We start from the raw sequence: 20,260 nt of genomic DNA on the forward strand, positions 1-20,260 counted from the left end.
CTTTTCTGCACATATTTTGTGTCGAAAAAACGCAGAGTAAGGCCTCGTGCACACGAACGTCGTTTTGGTCCGCATCCGAGCCACAGTTTTTGTGCCTCGGATGCGGACCCATTCACTTCAATGGGGCTGCAAAAGATGTGATCAGACAAATATGTGATGATCAGACAAATCTCATGTACACTTTGTTTTTTCTTTCCATGTGGAAATTGACCTGCAAAACAGATTTAGAAATCCGTTGCTCTGTTCCGTGGTCCGCAAAAAAAATATAACCTGTCCTATTTTTGTCCGTTTTGCGCAACGCACACTGACGCCACGGTCGTGTACATGAGGCCTAATACAGTACACGCAAAGTGTATGTGATCAGACAAATCTCATGTACACTTTGCATGGTGCCATATGAGCAATTATTTATACAGAATACCTAAACTTAACTTCTAAACTGATTAAAATAAACACAACACATTATTGTGGTAGAAAATTGGCCGTGGTCTTTTATTAAGGGTTACATAAATATAATATTACTAATAAAATCACCATAATAATTAAATAAATAAATAACCAATAAATAAATACTCATTTAAAATTCATTAAATCCACAATTGTCCCCCCAGCAAAGCTGGGTGACTAACCCCCCTTCAATATCAGACCACGACTTCTTTTTTTTTTTTTTTTTTAAAAAACAAGGGAGGGCGGGCGGGACGACGTCCTCTTCTTCCAGGCTCCGCGGCGGACAAGCTCCGGACCTGATGCGACCTTCCTTAAATATTCGAATTTCCCGCCCAGAAATCTCAATCACCAATCAGGAACAGGCAGAGAACAGGTACCTCAGCAACAGGTAGGCAACCAGGTACCAATCAAAATGCAGAATTAGAATCACCTCAGAAAATGTAAAATGAACATTCATTAGAACACAAAAGGCGGGAAAAATAGAGACTTATGATTTACTATTAACCCTTATACTGATGCTCCATGACACCATGGTGGGCATTCAGTATGCCTTCTGTGCCCACTATCATTTTCTTTCCATGTGGAAATTGACCTGCAAAACAGATTTAGAAATCCACAGCATGTCAATTGCAATGCAAGGGGCAGGGGCGTTGCTAGGGTCTCAAAAGATCCGGGGCCCAAGCCCCAATGAATATGGCCCAGTTCTCTAAGTCTCCCCCATCCCCCCACACACCACATTTTGCTGTACTTGCTATACAGCAGCACATACCTCTCACATCGAGGTCCTCCAGGTGACGTCTCCTCCGATGTAGATCTTCTCTGTCATCATCTTCTCCATTTGGTCCACACAACTTCTTTCAGCCGCGCCTCGTCTCTGCAGAGTGTGACACACAGACATCTTAGCTTCCTCACATTTCCGTTATCATCCCCAACCTGGAGTCCCCACAGTGTTTTCCTGCTGCTCGCTGTGCCCCCAATATCCCCAAATACTAGCCTGAAGAAATAATAGTGGTCCCATAGTAATAGTGCTCCTCATAGTCCCACCAATAGTAATTCCCTTCTAGAATGCCCTCATTAGTAATACTGCCTCCTAGAGTTCCCCCAACAGTAATAATTAGAGATGGGACGGGGGATTCGTCGAATCCACGAATCCCTCGAATCTTGCTGGATTCGTGGGATTCGTGGACTCGAATCCCGACGTAATTTTCCTGAAACTAATCCGACGAATCCGGTGGGAGGGACTGGGAGGCGGAGCTGGGGGCCGGTGCGTTCACTGTGCTCCGGCCCTTCCGCTCCAGTATTTATAAAATGTGTAATTCTGATTAATAATCATGCTATCGTAACAGGCTGGCCGGGCAGACGAGCGGCAGCATCACTGACTGACGTCACCTGCTTGCGCCGCCTGCTTTATGAATGAAGCAGGCGGCGCAAGCAGGTGACGTCAGTCAGTGACGCTGCCGCTCGTCTGCCCGGCCGGCCTGTTACGATAGCAGTAGCCCTGTAAGTAAGATTCATTGAATGTTATACTACAGACAGAGGGGGCAGCATGATTATTAATCAGAATTACACATTTTATAACTACTGGAGCGGCAATGGGGGGGTCTGTGGATGACACTGTTATGGGGTGGGGGGGAGTCTGTGGATGGCACTGTTATGGGGTGGGGGGGTCTGTGGATGGCACTGTTATGGGGTGGGGGGCTCTGTGGATGGCACTGTTATGGGGTGGGGGGCTCTGTGGATGACACTGTTATGGGGTGGGGGGCTCTGTGGATGGCACTGTTATGGGGTGGGGGGCTCTGTGGATGGCACTGTTATGGGGTGGGGGGCTCTGTGGATGGGACTGTTATGGGGTGGGGTGCTCTGTGGAAGGCACTGTTATGGGGTGGGGGGGGTCTGTGGATGGCACTGTTATGGGGTAGGGGGGTCTGTGGATGGCACTGTTATAGAATGGGGGGATCTGTGAATGCCAGGGGGAGAGGTGAGAGGCACTATGATACTACTGGCACATTGGGGGGAGGCACTATGATACGGGCACATTATGGGGGGAGGAGGCACTATGATACGGGCACATTATGGGGGGAGATGGCACTATGATACGGGCACATTATGGGGGGAGGTGGCACTATGATACGGGCACATTATGGGGGGAGGTGGCACTATGATACGGGCACATGGGGGGAGGAGAGAGGCACTCCGCACTTGATACTGGCACATGATTAGGGGGGCATCTATGGGGACACTTACTGGCACATTATTGGGTGGCACTGTGGGGCCACTTCTTATTGGCACATTATTGGGGGGCACTATGGGGGCATCTACTGAGGCCACAAAGAAGGGGTATTTTATATGGGGGGGCTCTGTGGTACTAGTATTATCAGGGGTATTATCTGTTTCTGCAGTATAGTATTGGGAAGCACAGTGGCACAGTATTGGGGGTGTTAGGATGATTTGTCCAGAAGATGGGAGGATGATGGAAAAGTAGTAAAATAAGATTTTTTTTTTGTCAAGCTGCAGAGACGAAAAATGGCTGAAAAATGGTGGTCTGGTCTGAAGGTCTGAAAGGAGAAGATGAGGAAAGAGAACATCTACAAGAGACGTCGCTGGATGTAAGAGGTATGTGGCTGTATTACCCTGTATGTTCTGTAGTGATAGGAGCAGGGGTCATCGCGGTCATATAGGGTGCGACCGTGACTGGGAGGTGGAGGTTCAGACAAACTGACGCGGTCTGACTTTGTTTCTTACACCGTACGTTCACACAATTATGTACAGGATTTGTAGGATTCGAGATTCGAAAGATTCGATATATTCGAGAACCTTTTCGGATTCGGATTCGAATTCGAAAAAAATTGGATTCGTCCCACCTCTAGTAATAATGCTCCCCAAGAATGCCCCCATTAGTAGAAGAGCCCTCCAGTATTAATAATACTCTCACAGAGCCACCACTAGAAATAAGGCCCCCTATTGTTCCCCCAGTAGTAAAAAAGCTCTGTACAGACCCCTCAGTAGTAATAAGGCCCCCCCATAGTGCGCATAGTAGAAATACGGTGGATCTATAAGTCCCTCCTATAGCGCCCTCAGTAGTAATAAGAACGCCTATAATGTCCCCTGGATTTGTAGTGCCCCCTGTTGTTATATTCCTCCCTCCACCATACAGTCCCATCTAAATAACATCACACCATCTCTCCTGCCCCCTCCAAAATACAGTGCTATACAAATAACATCACTCCCCTCCCTTCAGCCCCTCCAACATACAGTCCCATGTAGATAATATTATTTCCCTCCCTCTGCCATAGAGTCCCATGTAAATAACATCGCACCAGCTCTACAGCCCCCTCCAATATACAGTCCCATGTAAATAACATCCCTCTCTATCTACAGCCCCCTCCAAAATACAGTCCCATTTAAATAACATCACCTCCTCCCCAGACGCCTAAGTAAATAATATCACCCCCTCCCCAGCCGCCTCCAACATGCAATCCCATGTAAACATCACCCCCTCAACATTCAGTCGCATGAAAATAACATCATTTCCCCCACCAGCCACCTTCAACATACAGTCCTATGTAAATAACATCACCCTGTCAACATTTAGTCCCATGTAAATAACATCACTTCCTCCCCCAGCCCCCTCCAACATACAGTCCCATGTAAATAACATAACTCCCTCCTACAGCCACCATCAACATGCAGTCCCATGTAAATAACATCACTCCCTCCTCAAGCCTCCTCCAACATACAGTCCCATGTAAATAACATCACTCCCTCCTACAGCCACCATCAACATTCAGTCCCATGTAAATAACATAACTCACTCCCCGAGTCCCCTCCAACATACAGTCCCATGTAAATAACATCACTCCCTCCTACAACCACCGTCAACATACAGTCCCATGAAAATAACATAACTCCCTCCTAGAGCCACCATCAACATACAGTCCCATGTAAATAGCATCACTCCCTCCCCAAGCCCGCTCTAACATACAGTCCCAGGTAAATAACATCACTCCCTCCTACAGGTACCATCAACATTCAGTCCTATGTAAATAACATAACTCACTCCCCCAGCCCCCTCCAACATACAGTCCCATGTAAATAACATCACTCCCTCCTAAAGCCACCGTCAACATACAGTGTCATTTAAATAACATCACTCCCTCCTACAGCCACCGTCAACATACAGTCCCATGTAAATAACATAACTCCCTCCTACAGCCACCTCCAACACACAGTCCCATGTAAATAACATCACTCCCTCCTACAGCCACCTCCAACACACAGTTCCATGTAAATAACATCCTTCCCTTCAGCCCTAACATACAGTCCCAGTTAAATAACCATAACTCCCAGCATTGACTCTCCGTTCACTTACCTCTCCTCATGTAGCAGACATCACCACAGCTTCTTCCTCCAGGACTTCTCCTCTTCACTGCTGTCCTCTCCTGCACTGGTCACATGATGGTGACATCATCACAGATCCTTCTCAAACACTGCCTGTGTTACTGGTCACATGACCTATGATGTCACCACAGGTCCTTCAGCTCTTCCAGTGCATTAGATTCAATTGTATTGCCGTCCTGAGGACAGCAATACAGTTGTATATATCTGGCAGGAAGGACATTCGGGGCCCGGGACAAAACATCAGGGGCCCAGGCCCTTAACCGCTTCACGTCCGCCCATAGGATATAAACGTCCTATGGGTGGACGTCTATCTCCTAATGCACGTTTTAAAACGTATTTTCAAAAACAGCAGCTGCACGCTAATCGTGCAGCTGCTGATCGGGTTGCCCGCTGTCAGTGACAGCAGGGCAACCCTAACACAAGGCAGGGACAGTTCCCAGGTGTCCCTGCCTTCACGATCGCTGCAGACACAGCGCTCACCGAGCGCTGTGTCTGCAGAGCAGGAAGCGCTGTGCGCTTCCTGTTCCGGCCCGGCGGTCATGTGACCGCCGTGACCGGAGAATGCAGGGGCTGTGTGAGGTCTCTCAGAGACCTCGATCAGCCCTGCTCTGAGGCTGTACAGCGCTGGATTGCTGCTGTACAGCCTCTCTAGGGGTGCATTTGTCCTGGAACTGGGGCTACTATGTCAGCCCCAGTTACAGGAGAAATCAACAGTGAAAAAAAAATGAAAAAGTGAAGCAAATGTCCCCCAGAGGTCTTGTATGACCTTATGGGGGACGAAAAGTGTAAAATAAAATAAAAATAAAATAAAGGGTTGAAAAAATAAAATAAAAAAAAGTTTCACATGTAAAAAAAAAAAAAATCCCAAGTAAGGAATAAAAAAATAAATAAAAATAGAAAAAAATAAAATAAAATAGACATATTTAGTATTGCGGCGTCCGTAAAAAACAGCTCTATAAAAATATCACATGACCTAACCCCTCGGGTGAACACTGTAAAAAAAAAAAAAAAAAACTGTCAAAACAAGCAATTTTTGTCACCTTGCATCACAAAAGGTGCAACACCAAGTGATCAAAAATGCGTATCTCCCACAAAATAGTACCAATAAAACCGTCACCTCATCCCGCAAAAAATGAGCCCCTACATAAGAAAATCTCTCAAAAAATAAAAAAACTATAGCTCTTAGAACATGGAGACACTAAAACATCATTTTTTTGGTTTCAAAAATGCTATTATTGTGTTAAAGTGAAACAAATAAAAAAAAGTATACATATTAGGTATTGCCGCGTCCGTAAAAACCAGCTCTATAAAAATATCACATGACCTAACCCCTCGGGTGAACACCGTAAAAAAAAAAAAAAAAAAACTGTGTCAAAACAAGCAATTTTTGTCACCTTGCATCACAAAAGGTGCAACACCAAGTGATCAAAAACGCGTATGTCCCACAAAATGGTACCAATATAACCGTCACCTCATCCCGCAAAAAATGAGCTCCTACATAAGAAAATCTCTCAAAAAATAAAAAAAACTATAGCTCTCAGAACATGGACACATTAAAACATAATTTTTTGGTTTCAAAAATGCTATTATTGTGTAAAACTTTAATAAATGAGAAAAAGTATACATATTAGGTATCGCCACGTCTGTAACAATCTGCTCTATAAAAATGTCACTTGACTGAACCCCTCAGGTGAACGCTGTAAAAATAAATAAATAGAAACTGTGCTAAAACAACCAATTTTTTGGTCACCTTGCCCCATAAAGTGTTATAATGAATGATCAAAAAATCATATGTACCCAAAAATAGTACTAATAAAACTGGCACCTTATCCCCTAGTTTCCAAAATAGGGTCACTTCTTGGGAGTTTCTACTGTAAGGGTGCATCAGGGGGCTTCAAATGGGACATGGCATCTAAAAACCATATGGAGTTCCTCTTCTTCTGCGCCCTGCCGTGTGCCCATACAGCAGTTTATGACCACATGTGGAGTGTTTCTGTAAACCGCAGAATCTGGGTAATAAATATTGAGTTTTGTTTGGCTGTTAACCATCGATGTGTTAAAGAAAAAAATTGATTAAAATGGAAAATCTGCCAAAAAAGTGAAATTTTAAAATTTGATCTCCATTTTCCTTTAATTCTTGTGGAACGCCTAAAGGGTTAACAAAGTTTGTAAAATCGGTTTTGAATACCTTGAGGGGTGTAGTTTCTACAATGGGGTCATTTATGGGGGTATCCACTATGTAGGCCCCACAAAGTGACTTCATACCTGAACTGGTCCTTAAAAAGTGGGTTTTGGCAATTTTCTTAAAAATTTGAAGAATTGCTTCTAAACTTCTAAGCCTTCTAACGTCCTAAAAAAATAAAATGACATTTCCAAAATGATGCCAACATAAAGTAGACATATGGGGAATGTTAAGTAATAAATATTTTATGAGGTATCACTTTCTGTTTTAAAAGCAGAGAAATTGAAATTTAGAAAATTGCGAATTTTTCAAATTTTTGGGTAAATTTGGGATTTTTTCATAAATAAAGGTGAAATATTTTGACTCAAATTTATGACTATCATGAAGTACAATGTGTCACGAGAAAACAATCTCTGAATGACTTGGATAAATAAAGGCGTTCCAAAGTTATTACCACATAAAGTGAGATATGTCAGTTTTGCAAAATTTGGCCTGGTCAGGAAGGGGGCAAAGGGCCCAGATGGGAAGTGGTTAATGCTTTAACCTAGCAACGCCCCTGGCAACGGGTAAGAACTGCGGCAAATTCTCATCAAATCCGCAACAAAACTTGCAAATAACACAGCAGGAATTTGAGCAAAAAAGTGTGGATTTTCTCTTTTGAAAACCGTGTGCAGGCTGCATTCACATAAGCGATAGTTCTTTCCAGGTGCTCTCCAGACTGACAGCACTCAGACTAAACGTTGATCCATTCATCTGAATGAGTGTATTTACTTGGGCAATTTTCTGCCAGGACCACCAGTCTGTGCAGAGAATAACGCAAGGCTCAGGGTCCTTTTACACCTACAGATGATCTGCACATATACTTTCACTGAGGATTATTTTATGTTTAAACCAATAACTTTACTTAAATAATTTTCTAAACAAGAATTAATCCCCTAACAAAGCATTTACAAACAATCTCCTAATAAAAAATATATCATGGGCAGTTTATTCATTTTCCATCACTATATAATATTTTGTATATCCTTCCACTATATGCTTTTAAAAGATTATATTGAACTGTATTTTGCTCCTCTTTATTGTAAACTTTCTATAGAGTTTAGATTGCATTCTCACTGAGAGATTACCCACAATTGGGACAAGGTCAGGAGACAATCTGAGCTGACTGCTCATTCCTGAATGCATTCAAGGCTAGTATATATTGAATAGGGTTTATTATCACATATTGTTGCAGAAGTCTGATTTGATTTATGTGCTTTAAAAGAACCCGCCACCTTTCCTAATTCTTGTATTCCTCATGTAATAAAAATATCTGAAGCGTCTATTCTCATAACTCTGCGTTGTACTGTTCCTATGTTATTCCTCTAAGGGTACTTTCACTTTCACACTTGCGTTGTGAAGATCCGGCAGGCAGTTCCATCGGCAGAACTGCCTGCCGGATCCAGAAATCCGTGTACAAACGGATAGCATTTGTAGACGGATCTGGATGCGGATCCGTCTAACAAATGCATTGAAACACCGGATCCGTCTCTCCGGTGTAATTCGGAACAACTGATCCAGTATTTACAAACCAGATTCCAAAAAAGTTGGGACACTATACAAATCGTGAATAAAAACTGAATGCAATGATGTGGAGGTGCCAACTTCTAATATTTTATTCAGAATAGAACATAAATCACGGAACAAAAGTTTAAACTGAGAAAATGTACCATTTTAAGGGAAAAATATGTTGAATCAGAATTTCATGGTGTGAACAAATCCCCAAAAAGTTGGGACAAGGCCATTTTCACCACTGTGTGGCATCTCCCCTTCTTCTTACAACACTCAACAGACGTCTGGGGACCAAGGAGACCAGTTTCTCAAGTTTAGAAATAGGAATGCTCTCCCATTCTTGTCTAATACAGGCCTGTACTGTTCAATCGTCTTGGGCCTTCTTTGTTGCCCCTTCCTCTTTATGATGAGCCAAATGTTCTCTATAGGTGAAAGATCTGGACTGCAGACTGGCCATTTCAGTACCCGGATCCTTCTCCTACGCAGCCATGATGCTGTGATTGATGCAGAATGTGGTCTGGCATTATCTTGTTGAAAAATGCAGGGTCTTCCCTGAAAGAGATGACGTCTGGATGGGAGCATATGTTGTTCTAGAACCTGAATATATTTTTCTGCATTGATGGTGCCTTTCCAGACATGCAAGCTGCCCATGCCACACACACTCATGCAACCCCATACCATCAGAGATGCAGGCTTCTGAACTGAGCGTTGATAACAACTTGGGTTGTCCTTGTCCTCTTTGGTCCGGATGACATGGCGTCCCAGATTTCCAAAAAGAACTTCGAATCGTGACTCGTCTGACCACAGAACAGTCTTCCATTTTGCCACACTGCATTTTAAATGATCCCTGGCCCAGTGAAAACGCCTGAGCTTGTGGATCTTGCTTAGAAATGGCTTCTTCTTTGCACTGTAGAGTTTCAGCTGGCAACGGCGGATGGCACGGTGGATTGTGTTCACTGACAATGGTTTCTGGAAGTATTCCTGAGCCCATTCTGTGATTTCCTTTACAGTAGCATTCCTGTTTGTGGTGCAGTGTCGTTTAAGGGCCCGGAGATCACGGGCATCCAGTATGGTTTTACGGCCTTTACCCTTACGCACAGAGATTGTTCCAGATTCTCTGAATCTTCGGATGATGTTATGCACAGTTGATGATGATAGATGCAAAGTCGTTGCAATTTTTCGCTGGGTAACACCTTTCTGATATTGCTCCACTATCTTTCTGTGCAACATTGTGGGAATTGGTGATCCTCTACCCATCTTGGCTTCTGAGAGACACTGCCACTCTGAGAAGCTCTTTTATACCCAATCATGTTGCCAATTGACCTAATTAGTGTTAATTGTTCTTCCAGCTCTTCATTATGCTCAAATTTCCAGCCTCTTATTGCTATTTGTCCCAACTTTTTTGGGATTTGTTGACACCGTGAAAATTGGAATCAACGTATTTTTCCTTTAAAATGATACATTTACTCGGATTAAACATTTGATCTGTCATCTACGTTCTATTACAAATAAAATATTGACATTTGCCATCGCCACATCATTGCATTCAGTTTTTATTCACAATTTGTTTAGTGTCCCAACTTTTTTGGAATCCGGTTTGTATATCTTTTGCATTTTTAAGGGTCTGCGCATGCGCAGACCAGAAAGCCGAGTCCATTTTGCTGGAACACTTGGTGCCGGATCTGGCATTAATGCATTTCAATGGAAAATAATGCCGAAATAATGTTCCGAAATTTTGGATGAAGAAAATACCGCAGCATGCTGCAGTATTTTCTCTGGCCAAATACCGTAAGAGGGACTGAACTGAAGACATCCTGATGCATACTGAACGGAATGCTCTCCATTCAGAATGCATTAGGATAAAACTGATCAGTTTTTTCCCGGTATTAGGCCCCTAGGACGGAACTCAATACTGGAAAACTTTTACTCTAGTGTGAAAGTACCCTTAGAAATGTGTAAATAAGTTGACAACTGGGAGGGGTGTCCCTATGTAGCGACCACTGCCAGCACTTATTGGACAGTGTCATACGGCGTAGGGACACACCCTTATTTGGAAAAAAATTATTCATACATACATTTCTAGTAGAGATAAAACAGGGACAGCACAATGCAGAATGTTATCCTAGTATGTACAACAACACATATACGTCAGGTATAGTGACAGGACCTCTTTAAAAACCTTTGCTCCATTCAGCCTCCCTACATCTTTCGCTTTTCAAATATGTTCCCCTGAGGGAGCTAAACACGAAACGCACTTCTGTGTTTTGAACCATTCTGGTCGGTATTACTCATTACAATCAGTTCTCTTTCTTGCTGTTTATATGTTATTTATGGCACTTGGCACTTTAGACTGGTTTATAATGTGCGCATGTGATACTCATTTTCATCTATTAATCACTTGACCTCCACTTGGAGTCTTCCTTATTTGATATATGGTGTGATCTCACACGATCTTCATACAAGTGTAATGGATGTTGACATGATTATCACTGATTAGGGAGTCTGGATATTTATGTGACTTATTTTGTGGTTATTTTTCTTTCCTGTGTATACATGCTACTTTTTATCTATGTATGTTTCTAATATGTATTAAATAAAACAGTCATTGGATTTATTATATGCTGTGTATTGTAATTTGGTGTGGTGGATTGCAGTTGGTCGGGCATAGCATTCATGTTTGTTTGAGGTATCTCTATTGGGTGTAGATATGTATACAGTATTTATGGGAGAAACGGCTTTTATAAAAGGCAGTCAACAAAGCATTGCAAAGGACATAAACAAAATTCACATCGATTTAGTAAAAGATGAAAAAACAGCACAAATAAATCTAGTAATACCTGCAGAAAGCGTAGATGACTAGGAAGTTACCCAGCATCCCCGTTATCCCTACTGCCAGGATTACAGCTCCGATGGTATAATGTACATGATCTGGGACATCAGCTGTAGGGTAGGCATGATGTATAACTTCTCTAGGGGGTTCCTAATAAAGCCAGAACAGGACATTTTATCAATAATATAATGAATTAGAATTTTCATTGTTAAATATTTGATGAAATCATACAGACATAGGACGCATACATAAAAGGGGATAAATCGTTAGTGACAGGCAGCTAACAGAGCCATGAAACAGTCCATAGTTCCATAAAATAGAAACTTTTTAAGCAGCTAATTTTTCAACATAAAAAAAAGAATTAGACCTAAAAACAACAAATATGAAAGGGTTAAAAGTACATCTGTAACTGCCTTTCTCAAGATACTAAGGCCTCTTTCACACGGGCGTTATGGTTTTGGCCCAGATAAGGTGCGGGTGCGTCGCGGAAAAATGCACAATTTTTGCGTGAGTGCAAAACATTGTAATGCATTTTGCACGCGCGTGAGAAAAATCGGCATGTTTGGTACCCAAACCCGAACCCGGACTTCTTCACAGAAGTTCGGGCTTGGGATCGGTGTTGTGTAGATTTTATTATTTTCCCTTATAACATGGTTATAAGGGAAAATAATAGCATTCTTAAAGAGGACCTTTCACCGATTCTTACCCTATGAACTAACTATACAGATATGTAGAGCGGCGCCCGGGGATCTCACTGCACTTACTATTATCCCCGGGCGCTGCTCCGTTCTCCTGGTATGCCCTCCGGTATCTCCGCTCACTAAGTTATAGTAGGCGGAGATACCAGTCCCTAAGTTATGGTAGGCGGAGTCTGCCCTAGCGCTGGCCAATCGCAGAGCAGAGCTCACAGCCTGGGAGGTTATTTTCTCCCAGGCTGTGAGCTCTGCAATGCGATTGGCCAGCGCTAGGGCAGACTCCGCCTACCATAACTTAGGGAACGGAGATACCGGAGGACATAGCAGGAGAACGGAGCGGCGCCCGGGGATAATAGTAAGTGCAGTGAGATCCCCGGGCGCCGCTCCACATGTATGTATACTTAGTTCATAGGGTAAGAATCGGTGAAAGGTCCTCTTTAATACAGATGTCACACCGGTGACAGGTTTTAGAAGGTCTGAAAGATTATCTGCATATTAGTGATCTGACAGCCTCTTTTGCTTTTGGTTTCACTTTGTTTGTGTGTTGCTTGTATGTCCACACCTCCTGTTTAGGTGTGGATCATGTGACCTTTACCTCCCCCTATTTAGTCTGACTCTACCCATCATTCCTTGCTCTGGATAGCTTCATTTGGTTTTTGGAAGAACTGGAGTGTGGTTCTAGTTGAAGTCCTGTTCATCCATCATCCATCATCCACCATCCATCATCCACCATCCATCATCCATCATCCACCAGCCTCAGAAGTTAAGTGTTCCATTTGTTGTATTTTGTATTCCCCCCCACCTTTGTTGTTTACTAGGCCTCAGCGAGACGCTGGTTCCTTCACCAGGGAAGGAGCAGGTAGTCTCTGCCCTGTCATTAACATTAGGACATCCGAGGGCCACCGGGGTTTTCTAGGCTCCTGTGTATGGGCATCTCTACCATCGAGAGGTGCCCATATGGATAGGAGTTAGGGCCAGGAGCAGGGTTTTATAGGTGGTGACCCTTTTCCTTCCCTAGCGGTGAGGCCTAGTGTCTTTTCCCTTCCTTCTTGTTGTCTTTTGGTGCTCTCTCCTACTACATTCGTGACAATATCCAGAGCCAATACCGCCATTTTTTTTTTTGTTCTGATCTGTGCAGCTATGGATGCTATGATTGCACTGGTCGAACAGCTGCAGAATCTGACTTTGGAGGTAGCCGACCTCCGTGCGATGGTTTTGCAGATTCAGAGTCCACAGGCTTCTGGTTCCGTTGGTGGGTTCCAGGCCTGCCCTGAACCGAAGGTAGCTCTCCCGGACAGGTTTTCCGGGGGTAGTGAAAATTTCATCCGGTTCAGGGAGTCATGTAAATTATACTTTAGGCTGCGTCCATACTCTTCTGGTGATGAGTGTCAACGTGTGGGTATGATTATTTCATTGCTTAAAGAGGACGCCCAATCTTGGGCTTTTTCTCTGCCGAGTGGATCACCGTCCCTCCGGTCAGTAGATGAATTCTTTAGAGCCTTGGGTCTTATCCATGATGACCCGGATCGGATCTCTCAGGCCGAGACCAAGTTACGGGGTTTGCAGCAGGGAGAACGTTCTGCAGAGACCTATTGCTCTGAATTTAGGAGATGGGCTACGGATACAGAGTGGAACCATTCTGCTCTCCGTAGCCAATTCTGCCAGGGTCTCTCTGAGAGACTGCAGGACGCATTTACTTTTCATGAAAATCCTGAGTCATTGGAAGCAGCTATGTCCCTTGCTGTACGTCTTGATAGACGCCTGAGGGAGAGATCTAGGGGTCCTCACCTTCAGGACGTACTGTCCAATAAGGGTACTTCTTCCTTTGACACTTATGTTGGAGAGACACGGGTGGTTGTGCCTTGTGATGAGCCTATACAGCTACTCCTGGAACTACTGGCAAAGGAGTCTGCTTTTGTTGTGGCAAGAAGGGACATTTTGTGAATATTTGTCCGTACTTGCAGCATCAAGCTGTAAACAAAAAGAAAAAAAAGTTTAATCCCCAAATTACTATTAATAGTGTGGGTGGGGAACAAGAAAACCTACTTTTGTCTTTTACTGGTAGTATACGTTTTCTCCTGTCTGCCGAGGTGGCGCTAGAGTCCAAAACTGTGAAAATCAAAGCATTTATCGCCAGTGGGGCAGGAGTTAACTTGATTGATGGACAGTTTGTACGCATTCACGGGTTGACTACTAATGCATTAGAGAATAGTATTTCTGTCTTTGCAATTGACTCAGCACCTCTTGCCCAAAAATGCCTGTCGCAGGTAGTGAATGACATTAATTTTAGAGTGGGTGATTTGCATCAGGAATCTATCTCCTGTTATGTGTTGGAGGATCTGCCTGCTCCGTTGGTGTTGGGCTTACCATGGTTAAGCAAACATAACCCTAACATCGATTGGCAAACGAGACAGATTTTCGAGTGGAGTGACTTTTGCATGGACAACTGTCTTAATGCATCGTTCTCTATGGTTACCACTAAAACTGTATCCTCGTTCATTTCTGAATTTTCTGATGTGTTTTCTGAGAGTGGTAATCAGGAGTTGCCTCTGCACCGGGAGTATGACTGTCCCGTCAATCTTATTCCCGGAGCTAAATTGCCCAAATCTCGGTTGTATAATCTTTCGGAACCCGAAAGAAAGGCTATGCGAGAGTATATCACCGAGAGTTTGGCAAAGGGACATATTAGACCATCCAAGTCCCCAGTGGCTGCTGGATTTTTCTTTGTAAAGAGACCATGTCTGGACTTCCGTGAGCTCAATCGTATTACTTTCCGTGATCCTTACCCCCTTCCTTTGATTCCGGATTTGTTTAGTCAGATTGTCGGTGCCAAGGTGTTCTCTAAATTGGATCTGAGGGGGGCATATAATCTGGTAAGGATCAAGGAGGGGGATGAGTGGAAGACCGCATTTAATACCCCTGAGGGTCATTTTGAAAATCTGGTCATGCCTTTTGGGTTAACCAATGCTCCTGCGGTTTTTCAACACTTTGTCAATGACATCTTTCATCATCTGGTGGGGAGGTTTGTCGTTGTATACCTTGATGACATACTAATTTATTCGTCTAATATGGAGACTCATCAGTATCATGTGAGACAGGTGTTACAGATCCTAAGAGAGAATAAGTTGTATGCTAAGATGGAAAAGTGTGTATTTGCTGTACAGGAAGTGCAATTTCTGGGTTACCTGCTCTCATCCTCAGGTTTTCGTATGGATCCAGAGAAGGTCCGTGCCGTGTTGGACTGGGATCGACCCGAAAATCTGAAAGCACTTATGCGATTTTTGGGGTTTACCAACTACTACCGTAAATTTATCTTGAACTATTCATCGGTGGTTAAACCTTTAACAGACATGACTAGGAAGGGTGCTGATATTTCTATCTGGTCTGATGCGGCATTACAGTCCTTTTCTGCTGTGAAAGAATGTTTTGCTTTGGCCCCTATTCTGGTGCAACCGGACATGTCTCAGCCATTTATTGTTGAGGTTGATGTGTCTGAGGTAGGGGTCCTTCACCCAGTAAATGGCGCCCATGTGCATTTTTCTCTAAAAAACTCTCGACTGCTGAAATGAATTATGATGTGGGGAATAGGGAATTGCTGGTCATTAAGTTGGTGTTGGAGGAATGGCGACATTGGTTGGAAGGAGCAATTCATCCTATTACGGTAATTACGGATCACAAGAATCTGGCCTACTTGGAGTCGGCTAAGCGACTAAACCCAAGGTATGCCAGATGGTCATTGTTTTCACCAGATTTAACTTCATTGTCACTTACCGCCCTGAGGTTAAGAACGTCAAGGCGGATGCTTTGTCACGTAGCTTTCCTGAAGGGGGGGTGAGTCTAATGACCCTAGTCCCATTTTATCTGAAGGGGTGGTTATATCCGCTCTTTATCCTGATTTCGAGGCCAGGGTGTTGGAGGCAAAGGAGGATGCTCCGGACTCTTGTCCTCAGGGGAAGTTGTTTGTTCCCTCAGAATTACGTCACAAGGTGTTCGAGGAACATCACTGTACAATGCTTGCTGGGCACCCTGGGAGTAGATCGAATATCGATCTCATCTCTCGCAGATTCTGGTGGCCGGGGTTGCGTAAGTGTATTGAGAACTATGTGTCAGCCTGTGGTATCTGTGCACGTGCTAAGGTGACACATACTCGGCCTTCCGGATCTCTGCTTCCATTGCCCATCCCGTCCAGACCTTGGACCCATTTGTCCATGGATTTTATCACGGATTTACCAAATTCTTCGGGTAGTTGTCGATCGTTTTAGTAAAATGGCACACTTTATTGCATTACCTAGTCTACCCAATGCTAAAACTCTTGCGCAGGTGTTTGTCGACAACATCGTGAAACTACATGGCATTCCCTCTGATGTGGTGTCCGATAGAGGGACTCAGTTTGTTTCCAGTTTCCGGAGAGCGTTCTGTACTCGTCTGGGTGTATAATTGTCCTTCTCTTCGGCTTTTCATCCTCAGTCGAATGGACAGACGGAGTGCACTAATCAGAATCTGGAGACTTACTTGAGATGTTTTGTTTCAGAGAATCAGGAAGAGTGGTCTTCATTTTTGTCGTTAGCTTAGTTTGCTATAAATAACCGTAGACAGGAATCCACTGGTAAATCGCCGTTTTTTGGGGCATATGGGTTCCCTGCCATATGCTGGCTTACCTTGCCCGCCTATTGGTTTAGGCATGGACCCACAATTGTAGTTGTATACATACTGCTTTGCAGTAGTTTAGTATATACCCCTTGTAGGAGAGTACCTGGGGTGGTGGTAAACGGGAGGTACGTGCCAGCGGGGGTCCTGGCCCCGCTGGAGTAAGAGCCGGAAAAGTGCATTTTGCAGAGGTTACGCTGTTAACAACGGATCCGGGCCGGCTCTTATTGGGAGCAGGCAGATATGCGGGCGGGTGCCTGTCTCCCCACGGTCCAGGCCAGGTTTTGCAGGGAAGGGTTAAAACCTGACCAGCAACAAGGGTGTGGTGCACAGTGTGGAGCTTCTGTGTTCTCTGGCTGTGAGAGTGAGGAGTGGAGGTGAGCTGGGCTGCATGCTGAGGCCTGTAAAGGAGTGTGCAGGGACCCGCAGCTGAATCCAGGAGGGATCCATGTCCTGTGGCTAGGAGCCGGACCCGTGGACTTACTTCACCAAGGAGAAAAGGTGACATTACTCCTGGCTTTAAATAGACTTTGCTTTATGTGACGGAAACAGGCCTCAAGTAGCCTGCAGCAGGGACTTGCTGTGTTTGAACTTTTATTTTGCTGTGTGTGACCACCCTCCCTATGAACTGCACCGTCTTTCACAAATATGCACCGTGTGAATAAACAAAGCATTGTGTTTTACACCAAGACCGGTCTGTGATGCCTCTATACTGCACTCGCTACCACTGCCTACCAGAGCGGATCCCCACAATTGGTGGAGGATGCGGGCAAACAGCAGTGAGGCCGAAAAATTGTGTTGTTTGGACTGTATGTCATATATTAAACCGGCAAGTTTTGTGGCTCCAGATAAGATGGAGGAAGCCATTAGACACTTGGTGCAAAGTAATGAGGAGGCTACTCGGAGACATGAGGAAGCCCTGAGAGACCAGCGGCAGTTGAATAGTCTACTGGCCCAGCAACTGGCGACTATGCAGGAGTCCATGCGTGTGTTACAACAACAAGCCGTCCCAGGGGGAACCGCAGTCCTACCTGCTGCCCGGGATAAGGTGCGCTCAGCGTTAAGAAAGATGGGCCCCGAGGATGATATCGAGGCGTTCCTGATGGTCTTCGAACGCACTGCGGAACAGGAAAGGTTACCTGCAGAACAGTGGGCCGAAGTAGTAGCACCATTTTTAGTGGGAGACGCACAAAAGGCCTACTTCGACCTCAGTCAGGAGGAAGCCAAGAGCTATAAGAGGCTGAAGGGGGAGGCGTTAGCTCGTCTTGGGGTTAATACCTATGTGCGTGCACATCGAGTCTACCAGTGGGCCTTCTCTGAGTCCCGGCCTGCTCGGTCCCAGGCCTATGACCTGTTACACCTAGTAAAAAAATGGCTGCAGCCTGAGACATTGAGCCCCTCGCAGATGGTGGAACGGGTGGTGGTCGATCGTTTGGTGCGGACCCTGCCAAGGGCCATACAGCGCTGGGTTGGTCAGGGAGACCCCGGCAACCTGGATCAGTTAGTAAGCCTAGTCGAGAGGTATGTGGCGACCCAGGACTTGGTGCGGGACTCAACGCAGGTATGGGAATCCCGTCAGGCTCCCTCTCAGGCTAGGGATCCGGAAAAAGGGACCCAACCACAAAGGGGGGGGGAAGGCTAGTCCTACTCCAGGGAAGAGAGACCGGGGAGGGACCACGGGGATTCAATGTTGGCACTGCCACGGCCTGGGACATAGGGCAGCGAACTGTCCTCAAACACCTGAACCCATGGACTGCGGGTTCGCTCGCCGGTCCTCTTTCTTTGCCCGGCCTGTATGTACCGCAGATGCCTGGCCGGACGCCGATATGCCACCTCTGTGCCAAGTCTTGATCGATGGGCATCCGATTAATGCTTTGCTGGACTCTGGGAGCCTGGTAACCCTAGTGCATGAGTCCTTAGTGTCTGAGACACTCCCAGAGAAGCAAACCCTGTCCATTGTCTGTATCCATGGGGATCGCCGGGAGTACCCCACTGCCAGGGTTACCATGTCCGTGTTGGGCAAAGAGGTGCAGCATGTCGTCGGAGTGGGACGCCAAATCCCTTATGCCGCCATACTGGGAAGGGATTTTCCTTTATTCTGGACTCTATGGAAGAGCGATATGCTTTCCCTTAGGGACAGACGACAATCTGGCCCAGTGCCCGAGGATCCCGATGCGGGGATACCAGCCGTAGGGGTCACCACATCACCTGTAGAGTGTCATCCCGATAGGTTTCCCCTAGAGGTGTTGGCAGGCGAATCCGTGGAAACCCCGTCCATCCCGGACCTGGAGGTATCCCGTGACACGTTCGGGACCGCCCAGCTCCAGGATCCGACATTATTGCGGGCGAGGGAAGGGGTGAGAGTGGTAAATGGGGTGGCTCAGCACCCAGGGGCCGACTCGGTGTTTCCCCATTTGGCTTTTAACCAGGACCTGCTGTATAGGGTGGACAAAGTGCAGCACGAGGTAGTGGAGCAGCTGGTTGTACCCCAGCCATACCGCCGTGTGGTACTGGACTTGGCCCACTCCCACGTGCTGGGAGGACATTTGGGCGTAAAAAAAACCCAAGAGCGGATTCTGCAAAGGTCTATTGGCCCGGGGTTTATGAGGAGGTCAAAAGGTTTTGCCAATTCTGTCCAGTGTGTCAGATGACGAGCCCCCAACCCCACTATCGCAGTCCCCTAGTACCCATGCCCATCATTGAGGTCCCCTTCGAAAGAATAGGGATGGATCTGGTAGGCCCCATAAACAAGTCGGCCAGAGGGCACCAGCATATCTTGGTGGTCTTAGATTATGCCACCAGATATCCTGAAGCGATCCCACTACGTCATACTTCAGCTAAGCTCATAGCTAAAGAACTCATGGGCATGTTCGCAAGAGTGGGGATTCCAAAAGAGATCCTGACCGACCAGGGGACACCCTTCATGTCTAAGGTGACGAGGGAGCTCTGCAAGCTTTTAGGGGTTAAACGGTTACACACGTCCGTATACCATCCTCAAACCGACGGACTAGTGGAGCGCTTTAACAAAACCCTAAAAACTATGCTTAAAAGAACCGTAGCCAAAGACGGAAAGGATTGGGACTTGTTGCTGCCGTACGTATTGTTCGCAGTGCGAGAAGTGCCCCAGGCCTCTACGGGATTCTCGCCCTTCGAGCTATTGTACGGTCGACGGCCAAGAGGGTTGCTGGACATCGCTAAAGAGGCGTGGGAGCAACAGCCCACCCCACACAAGAGTATTATAGAGCATATAGAAAAGATGCAGGACCGTATCGAGACAGTCCTACCAATCGTCCGGGAACACATGGAGGCCGCCCAACTGGCACAGAGCCGGGTATACAACCGGAGTGCCCAGGTCCGTACATTTAACCCGGGTGACCGGGTACTGATGCTAGTCCCCACCATTGACAGTAAGTTTTTGGCACGGTGGCAAGGTCCCTACGAGGTGAAAGAGAAGGTAGGGCCAGTGAATTACAAGATATCCCAGCCAGGCCGGCGGAAGCCAGAACAGGT

The 20,260-nt window shown here is 45.6% G+C and overlaps 1 protein-coding gene across 1 annotated transcript in view; it reads right to left on the reverse strand.

Moving 5' to 3' along the window:
* Positions 1-20,260, reverse strand: part of OPN4 (opsin 4) — a 209,178-nt gene that overhangs the window by 154,186 nt on the left and 34,732 nt on the right. The window contains exon 2 of the mRNA XM_040435823.1: positions 11,416-11,558. Within this exon, the coding sequence (XP_040291757.1) occupies positions 11,416-11,558 (143 nt within the window). The remainder of the gene's footprint in view (positions 1-11,415; positions 11,559-20,260) is intronic.

This window comes from Bufo bufo, chromosome 6 (genome assembly GCF_905171765.1).
Source record: "Bufo bufo chromosome 6, aBufBuf1.1, whole genome shotgun sequence".
Taxonomy (NCBI): Eukaryota; Metazoa; Chordata; class Amphibia; order Anura; family Bufonidae; genus Bufo; species Bufo bufo.